Below are 17,295 nucleotides of genomic sequence, written 5' to 3'. Positions count from 1 at the left end.
TGAATGAATTTCTCCACGCCTCAAAACAACATAGCAGACATGCTCGGGCCAACCTGAAATATAACGCTGTTTCTCTGGCAAGATTTTAAAACAACAACAACAATTCCAGCAAGCAGATATTAGAGGGTCGTGATTGCTTGTTAGCAGTCTGTCCTGCCATGGTGGCTGGCCACCAGGGTTCTTTTTTATTTATAAGAAAAAGGCAAGGGTGTTATGAAAAAAGAAACTAGACTTTTAATTCTCCAGCAGTCTGGTTCCTCATTTGAATGTCGACAGACATTTCTATTTTAAATAATAATTTTGATGAAGTTGAAAGTAGATGGAAAGTAATGTAGTCCTCACACCCTTTCATCTTTCTCTTTTATTTCCACAAAGATACTCGCTGGGCATCTTTTCTGGGTATTTAGTTCCCTGGTACTTTTCTGACTTAGATTTTTCTTTTCTTAAAAAGTGTTTTCTAAAACTCTTATTACAGGACGTGGTTCTGTAGTGTAGCGGTTAGCACGTCTGCTTTACATGCAGAATGTCCTGGGTTCATGCCCCAGTGAAGCCACGGTCCGTGCCACCTTGAACAAGCCCATGTGTGATCTCGGAAGATAAGCAGAGTCGAGCCTGGTTAGTACTTGGATGGGAGACCACCTAGGAAGACCAGGTGCTGTAGGTATAAATAATAAAAATAAATAAAACTCTTATTACAAAAATAATAGGTGGTTATTGAAAAAAAAAAAACACAAAGATAAAAACATCAGAAATCTGTGCTGTGGAAAATGTAAGTTCTCCATCCAGAAAGACCTGGCCACTGCTGAAGACAGTTTGGTGTATTTTTCTTTGGGCCAGCTTCTGTGCGAGGATTAACTGTATACAATATGGTTGACTCTTGAACATGTGGCGTTTGGGGTACCCCGCTCTTTCCTGCACAGTCAAAAATCCACATGTAATTTTGACTCCTCCAAAATTTAACTATTAATAGCCTACTGTTGATCGGAAGCCTTACTAATAACAATCGATTAATATATACGTTATATGTATTATATGCTGTATTCTTATACAGTAATTTAGAGAAATGTTATTAAGAAAATCATGAAGAGAAAATATATTTACAGTACTTATTGAAAAAAATCTGCATATAAGTCGGCCTGCACATTTCAAAACTTGTGGTTCAAGGGTCAGCTGTATTATTCTCACCAAAGTGGGATTCAGGCCAAACACTTTGACTTTCTTCTCTCTGCTTCGTTTTGGACCGTCTTTCTTTATTCACGTGCATAGAGTTACGTGCACGGAGTTACCACAGTCGTTTTTAATGGTGCCACAACTACTGCAGCATGGATTGCGGATTGTGTGGGCGTTCTGATTGGCAAGTGAGGTGATATGGCCAAGTCATTTCCAGATCCTTTGGCCCTGGGAGCCTGGGAGCCTGTTTCCATTGTGTGGCCTCCCGAATGTCTTAGCTTTCAACTTTTTGTTTGTTGCCCTGAGTTGTTTGACTTCCCATCACATCCTTTCAGGCTGCCCATCTGGGTTCCCTGGTTCCCTTATTGTGGAGCCCCAAATGCACCCAGCCTATGGGCCATACACACATCAGTTAGGCTCCCAGACACACGTGCTGGTGGTTTCGCCATTTTGGCCCCTGCATCCCTTTGTCCTTCATTTTTTTCTCATCTGCCTAGGTGTAGCTGTCTGGTTTGAGATGGACTTCAGTGTTGTGTGAAGTCGCCCTCCTTTCCCAGCCCAGATACCAAGTGACTTGTCCAAGAGAGACTTGTCATGAAAGACCAGGCAGCACCATAGAAGCCACCCGAAACGCCAAGGCCTTAGGATGACCTTGGGGACCCAAGGAATTTTCTGGAAAAGCCAATTCTTTAATTTCCTGTAAAGATAGGGCAGGGGTGTTTGGTGATGAGGGAAAAAGGGGTAGGGAAGAGGGGTATTCCTTACCCTCAGATTCCACCTCTTCTGAAATTCCTGTCTCGCCCTCCTGGGTAGGCATCTCGCTGGAGTATAGTGGTACCCCCTCCCATATCCTCTCCAGCTCTCAGCAGAACCAGGCCCACACCTCAGAAAGGGTTGGCTGGCCGAAAAGTTGATAAAGGCTAAGCAAATTTTGTGACAGTGGGAACCAAGAGGGCGAGGGAGAGTTTGCAGCAGCCCAAATCCTGCCCATCGATTGCCAGGCTGGACATCGTTTGCACAGGGCCGTGCTGGTCTTCAGGCAGCCACTGCTCCTCCAGTTCAGCAAAACTGCCTTGTGCAGTCTCTGCTCCTTAAGGGGAGGAGGGAGCCTGTTGTCTTGAGTGCTGAGGGATGGGAGCATTAATCAAGGTTTGTCCAGCCAGGAGGCTAAATTTAGGAAGCAAATTCTCCAGAATGGTTACTTATTATGTGGCTGGTTTACTCATCTGTGTGGAGGAGGAAGGTGAAAGGACTTAATATGCATGACACTTATGAGGCAGTAGCAACAAGCAGTAAGCAGCTGCTCAGTAAATGTGAAGACCTTTGATTTCACCAGCAGTGTGGTCGCTCTTCCTGCCTGTATGTGCCTTGCGTGTGTTAACTCATTTGATGCTGGCTGTGACTCCCAAGGGAAGAACTGGCCTCAGCTCTAGCCTGCAGAAGAAGAAACAGAGGCTCAGAGAGGTTAAGTCACTCATCTGGCGTCATGCACTTGGCAGATGACAGAGTTCATGCTCAGAGTTTGGGTTCCACAGCAGTGAGTTGCACCATGACCTTGTCTTTGTGACCCCAGCTCCTCCACTGACCTGCCTTGTGGCTTCTGAGCCTCAGGGACCTCTCTGTCTGCAGGGCCGATGATAGTCCTTTTGCGTAGTGTGGTGGTCCTCCCCGCCAAATGGGCCCACAGCCCTGCTTCCCTCTCTGGCTGGCTCTTCCTCCCTGTGATTTCTTTGTGACTGATACATCCTCAGCAGTGGTAAACCACCAGGGGCAGGGGCAAGTCACAATCCCCCTGGATATTAAACTATTCCTTCTTTTCTTTCCCATGATCTTGAAGTAGTAGAGGAAAACCTGTTTCTTCTTTTCATACTTCTGACACTAAACATGGTTTTTCACACCAAGCAATTCTCCAAGTTTTTATGGACATCAGCTGGCTTCAGTTCTGGCAAGACTAACGAACTGGAATTGGTGCAGACCCCACAGGTGAAGGGCTCAGTTCTACAGGGCTGTTCCTCACTGCTGATGCCAGTCACAAGTAGTGGGCCCTCAGGTTACCACACTTAGCTACAACTCAGGAGTTCTCAGAACCCCCTTCTCAGTTTTGAAAATATGCTGGAACAGCTGATAAATTTCAAGGAGACATTTACTTATGTTTACCAGTTTATTATAAAGGATGCAGATGAACAGCCAGATGGAGAGATACATAAGGTGAAGTCTGGAAGGGTCCTGGGCACAGGAGCTTCTGTCCCTGTGGAGTTGGGGTGCACTACCCTCCTGGCATGTGGACATGTTCACCAACCCAGAAGTGTTCTGACCGTGTGGTTTAGTTTTTATGGAAGCTTCATCATATAAGCATGATTGATTAACTCAATCTCTAGCCCTTCTCCCCTCCCCAAAGGATAGGGGGTTGGGCTGAAAGTTCTAAGCTTCTAGCATGGCTTGGACTTTTTGGCGACCAGTCCCTGTCCTGAAGCCCTCTAGGAGCCGCCAACCAAGAGAAGCCTCATTAGATAAAAGACACATCTATCACCCAGGAAACTCTTAAGGGATTTTGGAGCTCTGTGTAAGATACTCCCATCACTTCTGTCACTTAGGAAATTACAAGGGTTTTAGGAGCTTTTTCAGGATCCAGGGTCAATGAACAAGATATTCCCCAGTCACTTGGGAAATTACAAGGGTTTTAGAAGCTCTATGTCAGGAACAGAAGGTAAAAACCAAATATGTGTTTTCTCATTATGTCACAGGTAGACAAAGATTTCTTAAACAGGACCCCAAAACAACCATAAAAGAACAAACTTGAAAAATCAGACATCATTAAAATTGAGAACTTCTGATCATCACAAGGTACCATTAAGAGCACAAACAGCTCTTAAAACAGGACTAGAATACAGTAATTGCAACTACTTATTCCCAGTAAAATGTTAGCAAAAATGTACAGCCTTTATAGAAGCGATGGGCAGTAAGACTGTGGAAAGGTGTCCACACCAGTAGTCACAAGGGAAATGCAAATTAAGACCATAATAAGGTATGATCATACACCCACCAGAACGTTAACAGATTAAAAAGAACGACAGCACCAAGTGCTGGTGTTGATGTAGAGGAACTGGAATGCTTACGCACTGCTGGGGGGCGGGGGTGTGGAATAATAGTCCTAATTTGGAAAACTGGCAATATCTACCAAAGCTATATTTAAGCATTCCTTATGACCAACAGTTTCACTATTGGACACCCAAGAAAAAGGAACACCCATGTTTTCCAGATGACATTGTTCATAGCCACTTTATTCACACTAGCCCAAACCTATAGTTCAACATCTGTGAACAGGACGTATGAACAAATGACCACTACACCCAGTAACATGGAAGTTCATCCCAGTTGAGCGAAAGGACACTGCTGTGTGATTTTCTTTTAAGATGTAGTTCAATAACAGGTGGAACCAACCTACAGTGATGGAGTCAACGCTGTGGTTCTGCCCAGGAGGGTGGTCTTGACTGGCTATGGGGCCAGGGGTGCCTTCTGGGATGTCGGACACGCCATGTCTGATCTAAGATTCATCCAACTGTGTACCTACAGTTGGGGCACTTTAGATATGCTACAACTCATATGAGTAAAAGTAAAAAGTCCCTCCTCGGTACTACCCTGAGTACCAGAGAGCCACTCCTGGTTCCATTTACCTGTTCTGTCCACCATGATGGTGCGTGTCCACTTGCGGCACCAGCACCCTCATTGGGCACCTCAGTGTTTGACGGAGCCCTGCCCGCTGTGCTGCTTGGGACGGTTTTGTACTGTGTCTGTACTTCTTTGAGTCTCCTTTACTGTTGTTACTCCCCACCTGTGTCTGAGCTCTCCAGAAACGGGTTTGCCAGGCATGCACTTACTTACCTGCTTTGTTTCAGCCTGACCCTTCAGAGGTGGCAGCTTCTGAAGCAAATATTTTAAAAAGTGTGGTGTAAAACCCCATGCTTCTCAAAAGCGGACGTTGCCATATTTGGGCACAAAAGTCTTTTTCAGTGCCTTCCAGTATCTTGGTGGCTGCTGTGTGTCTTTGATGAAGTTAGCACTGCTGAGCGGAGGCAGTTAATTCCTAGAGGTACCAAACGCTTTGATGGGACGAAGGTCTGACTCTAAGTGTAAACTACTTTAGGAGCCGTCATTCCAAAGGCACTTCCCAGTGTTTGCTCGTCGTCATGTCCACCTTTAGCCAGAGAGGCGATGTTCTCTAGGTGGTGTGGATTGTTTTGCTGTCAGTTTCAGTAGGTCTGACTTAGAATAGCGACCTCCAGGTGAGAAGGAAACCCTGAGCTGCCGGGCGCTGCAGGGTTCCTTAAGGATTCGCAGGGTCACTGTCCCTCTTCTCGCCTCACCACAGTGCTCTGTAGGTCTGAGGAGGCCTGCGGAGGTGAAGGGGCCAGACGGGAGCCCTGGAGGGCCATCATTGTCCACCAGCCACAGCCATGTCCATGTTGTTCGGCTTCCCACCTGTGAAATGTGACTTCAGGTGCTTCCTTCCCCAGACGAGAGGTTTTGGACTCCAGAATCAGCATTCTTAGCAAAGGAGATACAGGGCACAGACCACTATCCCATAGCAGACTGAGGCAGTGTCTCGGCATCAAACAGGATCTTGTTTCTGTGGCAGGATGCGCGAATATTCACACAGCTGAATCAGGTCAGATTTTGCTTCCAAGTGAATTTGTCTCAAATATATTTTCTTAAAGTTTGATTTTTTTTTTTTCCATGAGCTTATTGGATTGGATTTGTGGGGAAGGCATTGTGAGCAGACACCAGTTCTCCAGCACTCTTGTGAGGCTGGTTTACGGTCCAGCACTGAGGCTCCTTGAGCTTTGGGGGAAATCCAGGGTGCCCGGAGGACAGAGAAGCGTTTTCTCGCACGTTCGGGTCCAGCCAGCCCCTGGTCCACATCCTGTTGAGGTTTCTGATCCTCTCTGCTCCATCTGTTTGGTTATGAAACTGGAATGAAGACGTTTGGGCTTTTGATCTATTATTGAGGAAAATACTCCCAACCTTTAAAATTAAACCTTTTTTTGAAAAAAGAGAATTACTTTCCGATCCACCATCTGCAGTGGAACCGCAGCCAAGATGCAGATTTTTGTGAAAACCCTTACGGGAAAGTCCTTCACTCTTGAGGTTGAACCCTCGGTTACAATAGAAAATGTAAAGGCCAAGATCCAGGATAAGGAAGGAACTCCTCCTGATCAGCAAAGACTGACCTTTGCTGACAAGCAACTGGAAGACGGACGTACCTTGTCTGACTACAGCATTCAAAAGGAGTCCACACCTTGTGTTGAGACTTTGTGCTGGTGCTGAGAAAAGGAAGTCTTCTGCCACTCCCGAGAGGAATAAGCGCAAGAGGAAGAAGGTTAAGCTGGCTGTTCTGAAATACTGTAAAGTAGACGAGAATGGCAAAATCAGTCACCTTTGTTGGGAGTGCCCTTCAGACGAATGTGGTGCTGGAGTTTTTATGGCCAGCCACTTTGACACATTATCGTGGCTAATGTTGTCTGACCTATTGCTTCAATAAACTGGAAGACAAATAATTTTATATGGGTTAATAAAAGACATGAACTACAAAAAAAAAAAAAAAAAAAGAATTAAAAATGTTCCTGCACTTCTTAACAGGATTCACCGCTTAGCACGAGAAGTGCCCAGTAAAGTTGAGGGGCAATGAGATTCTATCCCAAACCCCAAAAGTCCACAGAAACAAAATCCAGATTCGTGACATGCCATCAGAAGAGAGGCTTTTCAGTAACTCAGGACATGCAGAACAAGAGAAGGGGAGGTGGAGCCATTCGAGTTCATGTTTCGAAGACTATTAAATGATAAAAATGGTCATAGATATGATTATATGAAGAAAAGCTTGCCTACAGTGTATTAAATGATTCTGTTAAGAGTGTGTGTATGTGTCTGTATGTGGAACAGTCTAGAAGAAGGAAGGCATTGAAATGTGGCAGGGCCCATCCTGGATGGCTCAGGTCCATCCTCACCACTCTGGGGGCTCTAGGGGTCTTTGAGGAGCCCCCTGTTCCTCTCCTGGCACACCTCCTCTCTGCCCTGCTGGGAGGGGTCGGAAGGGCAGCGCTGCCTCTTTCTTCCCCTCTGCAGGACCAGCAGGTACTTCTGTTTCTAGTGGGATGATGGGTGATTTTAAGCTTCTGTATTTTTTTTTTATGTTTTCCAGATTTCAGCACTGAGACTGTATTACTCCATCATGATGAAAGAGGTTGTTAAAAAGAATTTTGCTTAAGGCCCTGTAACTACATAACAGATTAAGGGTTACCTGAAAATTGAGCCCTTATTGTAGAAAGGATTGGTAAAATTTATCAGCTCATTGTCCTATTTTAGCAAGCATAATTTAACATCATTGGGTGATTTTTAAGCTCATTTATGGATCTTGTTGGAGGCTCTGGGTAATAGTTCTGGGTGTCAGTTTTTAGTTTTCAGCAATATTTATCAAACTGTAGACACTTGATTATCACTCTTGAAGTATTTGATATATCCGAGTGCCATCATTCATGTAATACCTCTTTTTAAGTGAACCTATTTTTTCAAATTCATTTATTTTAAAGGAAACTTGGTCTCGCTGTCTTAAATGGAAAACCAGTGTCACTTTCCACAGTTATTTGTTTCTGTTGAGTTTATGAGAAACCAGTCAGATGCTCTTGCCAGCAAAGGCTTTGAGCCTTAGTCATGCTCTCCTTTTTTGTTAAATTGGGAGGTGAGCAAGCATTAGAGCAGTATGGTGTGAAGTGCTGATCAGGGTCACCCTTTATTGTAATCAGAAAGATGGCAAGGGAAGCGAAGTCCCCCTGCCTCCTGAGTCCCACCTTTTCCTCAGGGGACTTCACTCTGATTTTGTATGCCTGATGTATGACCTCCGTCCAGAGGAATGGAGGAGAAAGGTCTGCGTGACGGGGGCTTGTATGTCAAAGGTACCAGTCCCCTGTCAGATGGGTGCTTCTGACATGACTGTGGTCTTCCCGCAATGCCCTGACCCACGCAGCCGATGGCCGTGATCCACAGACTGACCAGGACTTCTTTCCAGCAGGAGACCACTGTCCGCAGCTCCTGTGAAGATGTCCACTCCAGACCCACCTCTGGGTGGAACTCCTCGGCCAGGCCCTTCTCCAGGCCCTGGCCCATCTCCTGGAGCCATGTTGGGCCCTAGCCCGGGTCCCTCCCCCGGCTCTGCCCACAGCATGATGGGGCCCAGCCCGGGGCCTCCCTCAGCAGGACACCCCATCCCAAGCCAGGGGCCTGGAGGGTACCCTCAGGACAACATGCACCAGATGCACAAGGTAGGGAGCCCTGGGGGCCCACTGCCCTGATGGGGTCCATGCAGTCAGAGGTGGGAGGGTGAGCCATGTCCCCTCACCCCCCGTGTCTCTTTTACCCGTTCTGATGGGAAATGTGGTAACATGGCTCCTAAGTTGCCTTTTGTTATCAAATAAAAAGGTCCAAGTCCCTAAAATACAGCTTAGGGCACGTGGTCTCGTCTACGTTGTTTGCTCTGCGTACCCATGTAACCTGTGGAGCATGCAGTGGGTGCCCTTTGTTCCCATTTGGTCCCACTCAGTTGTTACTGTCTCACCACTTACCTGACCTGACCAGGGATGCTCTTGCGAGTGAGGTGAGAAAACCTCCGTTAACACAAATAGTTTTCCTTCCTTTCTCTGTTCCTGGGAGGCGATTGGAGGGCACGAGGAACTTTCTTCTTGTACATACTGGCATCGGCAGGAAGGGCTGCCGTTTTCTAGCCTCAGGGACCACAGGAGGCCCTCAGGTAGAAGATGCAAATGGTGCGGCCTGGGGCCAGGGACCCCTGGTAACCGTCTGGGCTCTCTGCCAGGGCCGTCCATGTGCTTGCACCCCGTTCCACACCCAGGGCTCCTGTCCGCCTCTCGAGGGCCCCACCCTTGTCTGGCGTAGGCTGCTGCTCCTCATGTCCCAGCCAGGCACCCTCTCGGCTTCCTCTCACTGCACACACTCAGCTGCAGTTGATTTGGCTGGGTCACCCATTAGACTAAGTTCCCAGAGAACAGGACATTGCGTTGACCAGGGCCTAGCAGAGTGCCTTGGACGGGTCTTGGAAAATGTCCACTTTACTAGCCATTCCCAAGGGGAAGTGCTTAGTGGTGAGCACTAGGAGGGAAAATAGGTGTCGTTCTGCCAAGGTCTGATAGTGCTTCCTAGGAGGCACAGCAAGATGCCACAGACGGCCTTCCTCCGAGCTAGCAGGCAGGAGGCTGATTCTGGATCAGTGAGAGCATCTGATGTATTATTAACTTACTCCTGGACAGAAGTTTCTGTTTCTCCCTCTAATATACGGTCTCCCAAGGAAGAGGTTCCCTGAACCAAAGATTTGTGGTTACAAGGTCTCCTTGTGACAACAGAGTCTCGAGTTCTAGCTAAAACTGCCCCTGATCAGGAGCTGTCACTCATGTTTTTTCCTTGTTGGAGTTTGGCCACCTGAAACTGTCTCCTTGCTTTCACCAGGTGCCCTGATCCAGTTGTCCCCTTGCTCCTGACTACCAGTCTCCTAGGCAGTCATCCTCCATTGGGTGGCATTATTTCATGCATCTGCTTGACACCTAAGTAGCTGTCAGGACCGTGTCTTAGACCTAAGCTTCTCGGTTATGTGGGCAATTCAGGAAATGCCACGACAACATTGGTGGACTTTTTCAGTGACATTGAACTTCTCTCGGGCAGTGCTTTGCTTTGCCACCTCCTCGCGTCCCCCCTGGCTGATCCTGCCTTGTCATTGTCCCCTCGTAGCCAATGGAGTCCATGCATGAGAAAGGCATGTCGGATGACCCCCGCTACAACCAGATGAAGGGGATGGGGATGCGGTCAGGGGGCCACACAGGCATGGGGCCCCCGCCAAGCCCCATGGACCAGCACTCCCAAGGTATTGTTTTGCTTCCATTATTTCCTTTTGTTTGTCACCCTCTAGGAGTTCTGAGTTCATTTTCCTAATCAGGTCTCCCACAAGTGGACAGGGAGGACCCAGGACAGTGGGAGACCCTGCCATGGAAGGTGATTGGGCTTGGGCTTGGCCAGTGCCTGTTCGATATGTCTTGTCTCAGATTGGCCCCAGAAGAGCGAACGCTGGTGGGAAGGAACCGTGTTCAGTGCCGAGTGTGAGATGGCAGCTGGGCAGGGTGGGCTTCTCAGGCTAGCACCTCTGGTGCTATCCAGGAGCGTATTAGAAATGCAGATTCCTGGCCCCATTCTAGACCAGCTGACTCGGAATCTTGGGAGTGGGGCCCAGTCTCTGCGTTAAGAAGCATTCCCAGGTGGTTTTTCCGGAAGTTTGAGAAGCGATGGAGTAGTTGACATCCTGTTGTCAGGGGCTCCCCAGGTAACGGAAGTGAGGGGAATGGGTCTGGCCAAGCAAGGGGTAGGCTAGCAGGCCCACAGAAAGCCTGAATCTGTATAAACCTCTCTACGTGAACCATCAGCAGCTTACTGACAGGTAAACCAAACAAAACCCACCACTTGGGCCTCAGGTCTGGCTGCTGGTGTATACCTTCTGGGTTTCTCTTGTTTGAACAAGAAGGAAAAAATTTGGCCATCCCATGTCTCAGGGTAGGTGCCAGTATAAGCCTACTGGAGGAAAGATGACATTTTTGCTTTAAAAGTCATTGGACATGTACTACCAAGTGACCTTTCGGATCTGCATTTCCCTGCAGGTTACCCCTCACCCCTGGGTGGCTCCGAGCACGCTTCTAGTCCGGTTCCAGCTAGTGGCCCAGCCTCGGGCCCTCAGATGTCATCCGGGCCAGGAGGAGCCCCACTGGATGGTGCTGACCCTCAGGCTTTGGGGCAGCAGAACCGGGGCCCAACTCCATTTAACCAGAACCAGCTGCACCAGCTCAGAGCTCAGATCATGGCCTACAAGATGCTGGCCAGGGGACAGCCCCTGCCTGACCACCTGCAGATGGCAGTGCAGGGCAAGCGGCCGATGCCTGGGATGCAGCAGCAGGTGCCAACACTACCTCCACCCTCTGTGTCTGCAACAGGACCTGGCCCCGGCCCCGGCCCCGGCCCTGGGCCAGGCCCAGGACCAGCGCCTCCAAATTACAGCAGGCCTCACGGTAAGGCCCACCATTCATAGCCCTCGGGAGGGATGGATCTCTCAGCAAACTGACCAGAGCCAGGGCAGCAGCGTCGGGCAGACCTAGGCTCTGCTGCCCATGGGTTTCCCCTTTGGGGATGGCACAGTGCCCGGCACTTGGGCAGCAGGGCTGTTGTCAAGATAAGTGCTTTTTCTGCAGCTCTCCCTCTTTCCCCTGATGTCCACACCGAAGGGCTTGTTGGGTGTGTCCCCTGGAGATACGGCTGTCTTGGGGGTGCGTGTCGGTAGGAGCACAGGGTACATTTTATCCTCTTACTTGTTTCTTTCTGTGTGTAGGCATGGGAGGGCCCAACATGCCCCCCCCAGGACCCTCAGGTGTGCCCCCTGGGATGCCAGGCCAGCCCCCCGGAGGGCCTCCTAAGCCCTGGCCTGAAGGTGAGTTCCCTCTGTCTTGGTGACATGTCAATGCCTTGACTCCTGTCACAAGCTTGCGCCATGGAGACCCTGAAATAAGCCTGGTCAGAGAGAGAGAGACAGCTGAAGGACAAATCCTCACTTCTGATGTCTTTGGGTCTCACCTGTCCCTGGTTATTTTCCAAAGGTTTGGGTTGGTTCCATTCCATGATTCTTGCCCACCCTCATTCTGTGGGTTGCAGAGATTTTGGGGTTTAATTTGATACCAGGAAAAGGAGGATATCAAAGAATGAGTCCACCGTGACACCAGTGAGAGGCTGTGGGGAGACAATGCTGCAGCCACAGACATACTCCTTTAGGATGTGGTGCCTCTGAATCTAGAAGTCTCCGCTGACCCATCTTCTGTCCTGAGAATGCCCCCGCAACACTGGGAGACAGTGCCAGGGCGGCTCAGAGTTCTGTCTCCTCACCATGTGAGGCTTCTCTGGCTTCTGTCAAATGTAGTCTGCAGGTATTTGGGGGTCACTTCTGTCGAGTCAAACAGTGGGCAAAATGGACTCATTTCCCATTCTCTTAGAGCCTGAGGTTTAGTGATGGGTATTGATGAGCTAATTATTAAATCAGATTCTGTAGGAATCATGGTAGAAGGAAGTCAGGAAAATGCTGGTCCTGCGAGGCCACAACCCAGAAAGACCAAATTCAGGGTTGGTCCTTAGCTCAGTGTGAGGCTTCAGGGAAGGGCATGTAGGCTGAGAGCTGGAAGAGGCGAACCTTGAGTTTTTTGCGGAGACCCCTGAGAGAGAAGCTGTCTGCCAGTTCGGTGAGGGATGGAGAGGTGGGAAACGGTGGCCCTTGCAGTTTGTTCCCAAGGCCACGAACACCCAGCAGGATTTCGTTTGCATTCGGAGTTGTCCTGGAGCTCAGCTCTGTGCCCCTGCTGCTTGACTGTCCCCAGGACCCATGGCGAATGCTGCTGCCCCCACGAGCACACCTCAGAAGCTGATACCCCCTCAGCCTACGGGCCGCCCCTCACCTGCACCCCCAGCCGTCCCGCCTGCTGCCTCCCCTGTGATGCCACCGCAGACGCAGTCACCAGGGCAGCCAGCCCAGCCTGCCCCCATGGTGCCGCTGCACCAGAAGCAGAGCCGCATCACCCCCATCCAGAAACCACGGGGCCTGGACCCTGTTGAGATTCTGCAGGAGCGGGAGTACAGGTGAGGGCGCTGCTGCTGTCTAAGACCACCCCTGGGGGCCGCCCCCCAACCAGGTCGGCCCCAACGCATTGGTGTGGTTCACAGTGCTAAAGGCCAACAGGATATGCAACCAGAAATCGCCCTCTGCCTCTGTCCCCAGGGTCCCAGTTCCCTGGTTGGCATGTATCCTTACAGAGAAATTCAGTACGTACGCAGGCAGACAGGTCCAGGTAGCCGAACTGTCCCCAAATGGTTCATGATATGTGCACCGTTTCACCCATAGAAACACGTTATAGAGATCATCCCCCATCTGTCCAAAAGAAGCTTTTCTTTTTCCTAGTGGCACTGTCGTCATTTATTCAGACTATTCCGTCTGCTCATTAGATTGTTTCTAATCTGTCATCAAGACAATGCCATAAAAAAGTCCCTTTGCACGTGTTTATCATTTCACATGTGTGCACATATGTCAGAGTAAATCCCTGAAAGTGACATTGCTGTGGTGTAGGGTTGCACAGGGAAATTTCTTAGATTCTGCAGAACTGCTCTCGTAGAGAGATCGTACAGATTTACGTTGGAATTAAAGTGTGTTTCTCCTTGCCAACACAGTGGATCCAGCTTTTGGTTCATCAGCACTCAAACAAACACAAAAAACCACACACAAAAACTGTAAGCTCTGCAGTGGATCCTTCTCACATGTCACTAGTTGCTGGCTGCTTTGCCAAGATCTGGGCTCCAGGCACAGTGTGGGATGCCTGGAGCACAGTAAGGCTGTGACACTCCATCCCACACTGCTGGGGGTGACTGAGATTCACTCCCTGAGCACCTCACCTGTCCCGTTTCCCCACTACATTTATAACTTGTTCAGGGCAGGCCTTCCTTGCTAACTGTAAGCTCCATGAGGGCAGGGGCTGTGCCTTGTTCACTGTATATCCCCAGATGCATCAGTAAAACTTGGTCTAATGACTGTCTGTAGAGCATGTCCCAGCTTTGACATGCCTTGGAGCTCTGGCCTCTGTACCGAGGTGCCTCCTTTTCACCTCCATCTAGATGGCTTGAAGATGGGCTGTTCAGATTTCCTCGCATCTCCTGCTTTTGTCTCCTGTTCCTGTTCATGTGTACTCACCATCCAGCAGCTCATCCCACAGCCCCTTTGATTCTTGCTCGCTCTCCCTCATCCGTGTTTCTCTGGGGAGTCCTCTCAGCTCCCCTCTCCTACCCAGGAGTGGTTCCCCTCCCCGCATTGTTAATTCTGCAGGCGGTCTACACCTCCTCCCTGGCCTCCCTGCTCTCACCTTTACCTGTGCAGTCTGTTCCCCACACAGCAGTTGGAAGTCAGTTTTTACAGTTTACTTACAGTAGATCTATTCCCCAGGTGAAAACCTGTTGGCTTCCATTTATCTATCCAGTAAACTCGTTTCTCTTCAGGCCCTGCCCCATGCTCTGCCCCTACCTACCCTCCTCTCTTTGTTTCAGTTTCTGTTTAACAGCTTAGACTTATTTCTGCATTAGGGCCTTTTCTCAGGCATTGCGTGACTCTTTTTGCTCACTTAAGCCTCATTGCTGAGGTCACCTCCTCCTAGAGCCCTGCCCACCACCTCACCTTCAGCCCCCTCCTAAAAGTACCAACCATTCCCTGGAGTTACCATAGGTATTTAATTTTTTAATTCTCTTATGGCCTGTTTTCCTGCTAAGGCTATGGTTACATTGTAGGTGCTCAACAAATAATGTGTGAAAGACTGAGTAAGGGGATTATCCCATCTGAACTTCAGACCCAACCTGTAGGGTTGCTCTGAGGGATCTCCCTGGTTTATAGATGAGGACACTGAGGCTCACAGGCTGGAGGAGAACATGGCCTGCCTGACCCCAGAAACTCACGCTGCTGAAATGCTGTAAGCAAGCTGCGTCCTGTCCGCTTTCCTGTTCGCTGTGGCTCTGGATCCTCTGGCTGCCTTCCTCTGTTTTGTGGCTACCATCCTTTTCTGAGCCACCTCCTGCCTCATGACCAGTGTCTTCCTCCCTCAAAGGATGGATTCTTCTGAGGCTCCTGCTTTAAAGAAAGGGGCACAGGTGGGCTCCACGCAAGTACACCTCTCATGGCCTGTCCTTTTTCTCTCTTTGCATCCCAGGCTGCAGGCTCGCATTGCTCATCGAATTCAGGAACTTGAAAACCTTCCCGGGTCGCTGGCCGGGGATTTGCGAACCAAAGCAACCATTGAGCTCAAGGCCCTCAGGCTGCTGAACTTCCAGAGGCAGGTAGGCGCAGGTGCAGGCCCGTTGCTTTAAGAAATGGGCCCTTTTTTGCCAACGCCGATGCTTAGATTCAAATAACTGTTTGGGCAATTATTAAGTGTACCTCAGTCATTGAGAGCAGCAGTGTCCACTCACACTTGTCAGCTCACTGTCCCTTCCTTCCTTTCCACGGCCTGCACAGTAGTAGCCCATTGGATGTTCCTAATAGGAGTAAGTACGGGTCTTTCTTGAGGCACCAGTTACCAGCTTGAAGCAGGAAACAAATGGATCTGTGTCTGAGGGTGCTGTTCTTTTGAGTGACCCCTAAGGGATATTTTGTGTGTGGCTAAGAGAGAGCAAAGCTGGAGACCCGAAGGTATAAGAGGACCTTCTGCTGGGTGGGTGTCCAGAGCAGCCATCTCCTGACCTGTGCTTACCTCACCATTGGGCACGTACCAGATGTCGCCCACGCACATGTATTTGTGCTTAGGGCATTTAACAAGGACCCTTCTGGAAGCAGCAGCGTTCTGTCTAGCTTGCACTGTGTAGTTGTGTGTGTCGTGTGGACGTGACCAAGGTGAGTCCATCTCCAGTTTTCTCGTCTTCCTTCCTGAAGCTACGGCAGGAGGTGGTGGTGTGCATGCGGAGGGACACGGCGCTCGAGACGGCTCTCAATGCCAAGGCCTACAAGCGCAGCAAGCGGCAGTCCCTGCGTGAGGCTCGCATCACCGAGAAGCTGGAGAAGCAGCAGAAGATCGAGCAGGAACGCAAGCGCCGGCAGAAGCACCAGGTGCGTCCCCAGTGCCTCTGTGGCTCGCCCTGCAGGCCCACCTTATACCTGGGTCCTCAGAGCCCACACGTTGAGTCTTGTTCGTTTTGTCTCTTTTCCATTCATGATGATAGTATTCTAGGCACTAAGAATATATTAGTGGACAAAACTGAGTGGTAGGTGAAGACGGCCATATTCCAATGGCATGTAACAGGTTGGGAGGTGGTAGGATGTAAAGAAACACGAAGCAGGGATGGAGAGTGGCAGGGAGCTGTTAACAGGATGGTTGGGAAGTTTTTTCTGAGGAGGTGAGCTCTGAGCAGAGACCTGCATATGTGGTCAAGAGCTAGTCAGCTAGACAGAGAGGTGCAAAGGCCCTGGGGCCGAAATGTGCCACGTGTTCTATGACAAGCAAGGATCTCTGTATAGCCAGACCGGAGTGAGCAAGGGGGAGAGTGGGGATGAGGAGGGGATGGCCAGAGCGTTTAGGGCCTTGTGGGCTTAGGGACAACTTGGGCTATTGCTTTGAGTGAGATGGGCGCCTGGAGGGTGCTGAGCAGAGGAGGGACTGGTCTCAGAGTGTTAGGAGATCAGTCAGGGGAACCAAAATCTCTATTCTATTCAAGTAGGATTTGGGATGATTCTGCTTATTCATTTATTTATATCTTTTAAAGTTTTTCTCCAGTCAATATCTATTACTAATATAGTTTAAAAATAACAAAAGAATCAACATTCATTTTGTAGACCAATGTTAACATTTTGGTGTATATATCATTCCAACCTTATTTTTTACACGTACATATAGTAATCGAAGTTAAATAGTGCCTTTTAAACATATTTATACATGCATTGACTTGTTTATTATCAAAATGTGATTATTTTAAAATTTTAATATAATTTTTCAATTACAGTTAACATTGAACATTATATTAGTTTCAGGTGTACAGCGTAGTGGTCAGACATTCATATAAACTTATGAAGCGATCCCCCCGATTAGTCTGGTACTCACTTGGCACCATATGCAATCATTACATTATTGCCTGTATTCTCTATGCTGTACTCTACATCCCCGTGACTGAAGCGTGATTTTTAACGTCTGCGTTGTAGTCCATCTCAGTGTGTCCAGCATCCAGTAATTTATATACCATTTCCCTTTTTGAGGATGTCTAGCATATTCTCAGCTTTCTAGTATTAAAAATAACACTGTGTTAGGCATTCTCATATTTGAATTTTTCAGCCAATCTCTGCTATTTCCTTAAAAATTCCTAGCTATGGAGTAACTTGGTAGGAAGGTGGGAGCATTTTGAAGTAGTTAAGTTCATGCCAGCTTGTCCCAGCAAGGTCGATTGCCTGTCTCTGTGTACAGAGGGCCCTTCTCAGCGTAGTCGCCAGCACTGAGTTTTATCCTCATGTAAAGAACTCAGAAC

General features: G+C 48.9%; 1 protein-coding gene and 1 pseudogene across 3 annotated transcripts in view; both read left to right on the top strand.

Moving 5' to 3' along the window:
- The first annotated feature begins 1,066 nt into the window (after positions 1-1,066).
- On the top strand, positions 1,067-6,740 carry LOC112471407 (annotated as a pseudogene).
- A 1,490-nt stretch (positions 6,741-8,230) lies between these two features.
- SMARCA4 (SWI/SNF related, matrix associated, actin dependent regulator of chromatin, subfamily a, member 4) overlaps positions 8,231-17,295 on the top strand; it is a 68,410-nt gene continuing 59,345 nt past the window's right edge. For all 3 annotated transcript variants that reach the window (XM_006905857.3, XM_006905856.3, XM_006905855.3), the window contains exons 1-7: positions 8,231-8,483; positions 9,961-10,093; positions 10,878-11,282; positions 11,600-11,698; positions 12,633-12,891; positions 14,997-15,123; positions 15,716-15,889. In XM_006905857.3, the coding sequence (XP_006905919.1) occupies positions 8,262-8,483; positions 9,961-10,093; positions 10,878-11,282; positions 11,600-11,698; positions 12,633-12,891; positions 14,997-15,123; positions 15,716-15,889 (1,419 nt within the window). In that variant the 5' untranslated portion in view covers positions 8,231-8,261. The remainder of the gene's footprint in view (positions 8,484-9,960; positions 10,094-10,877; positions 11,283-11,599; positions 11,699-12,632; positions 12,892-14,996; positions 15,124-15,715; positions 15,890-17,295) is intronic.

The sequence above is a fragment of the Pteropus alecto genome, unplaced genomic scaffold, assembly GCF_000325575.1.
Source record: "Pteropus alecto unplaced genomic scaffold, ASM32557v1 scaffold761, whole genome shotgun sequence".
Classification (NCBI taxonomy): domain Eukaryota; kingdom Metazoa; phylum Chordata; class Mammalia; order Chiroptera; family Pteropodidae; genus Pteropus; species Pteropus alecto.
Note: the sequence above shows the minus strand (reverse complement) of the source record. Positions and strands in the feature narration are given on the sequence as shown.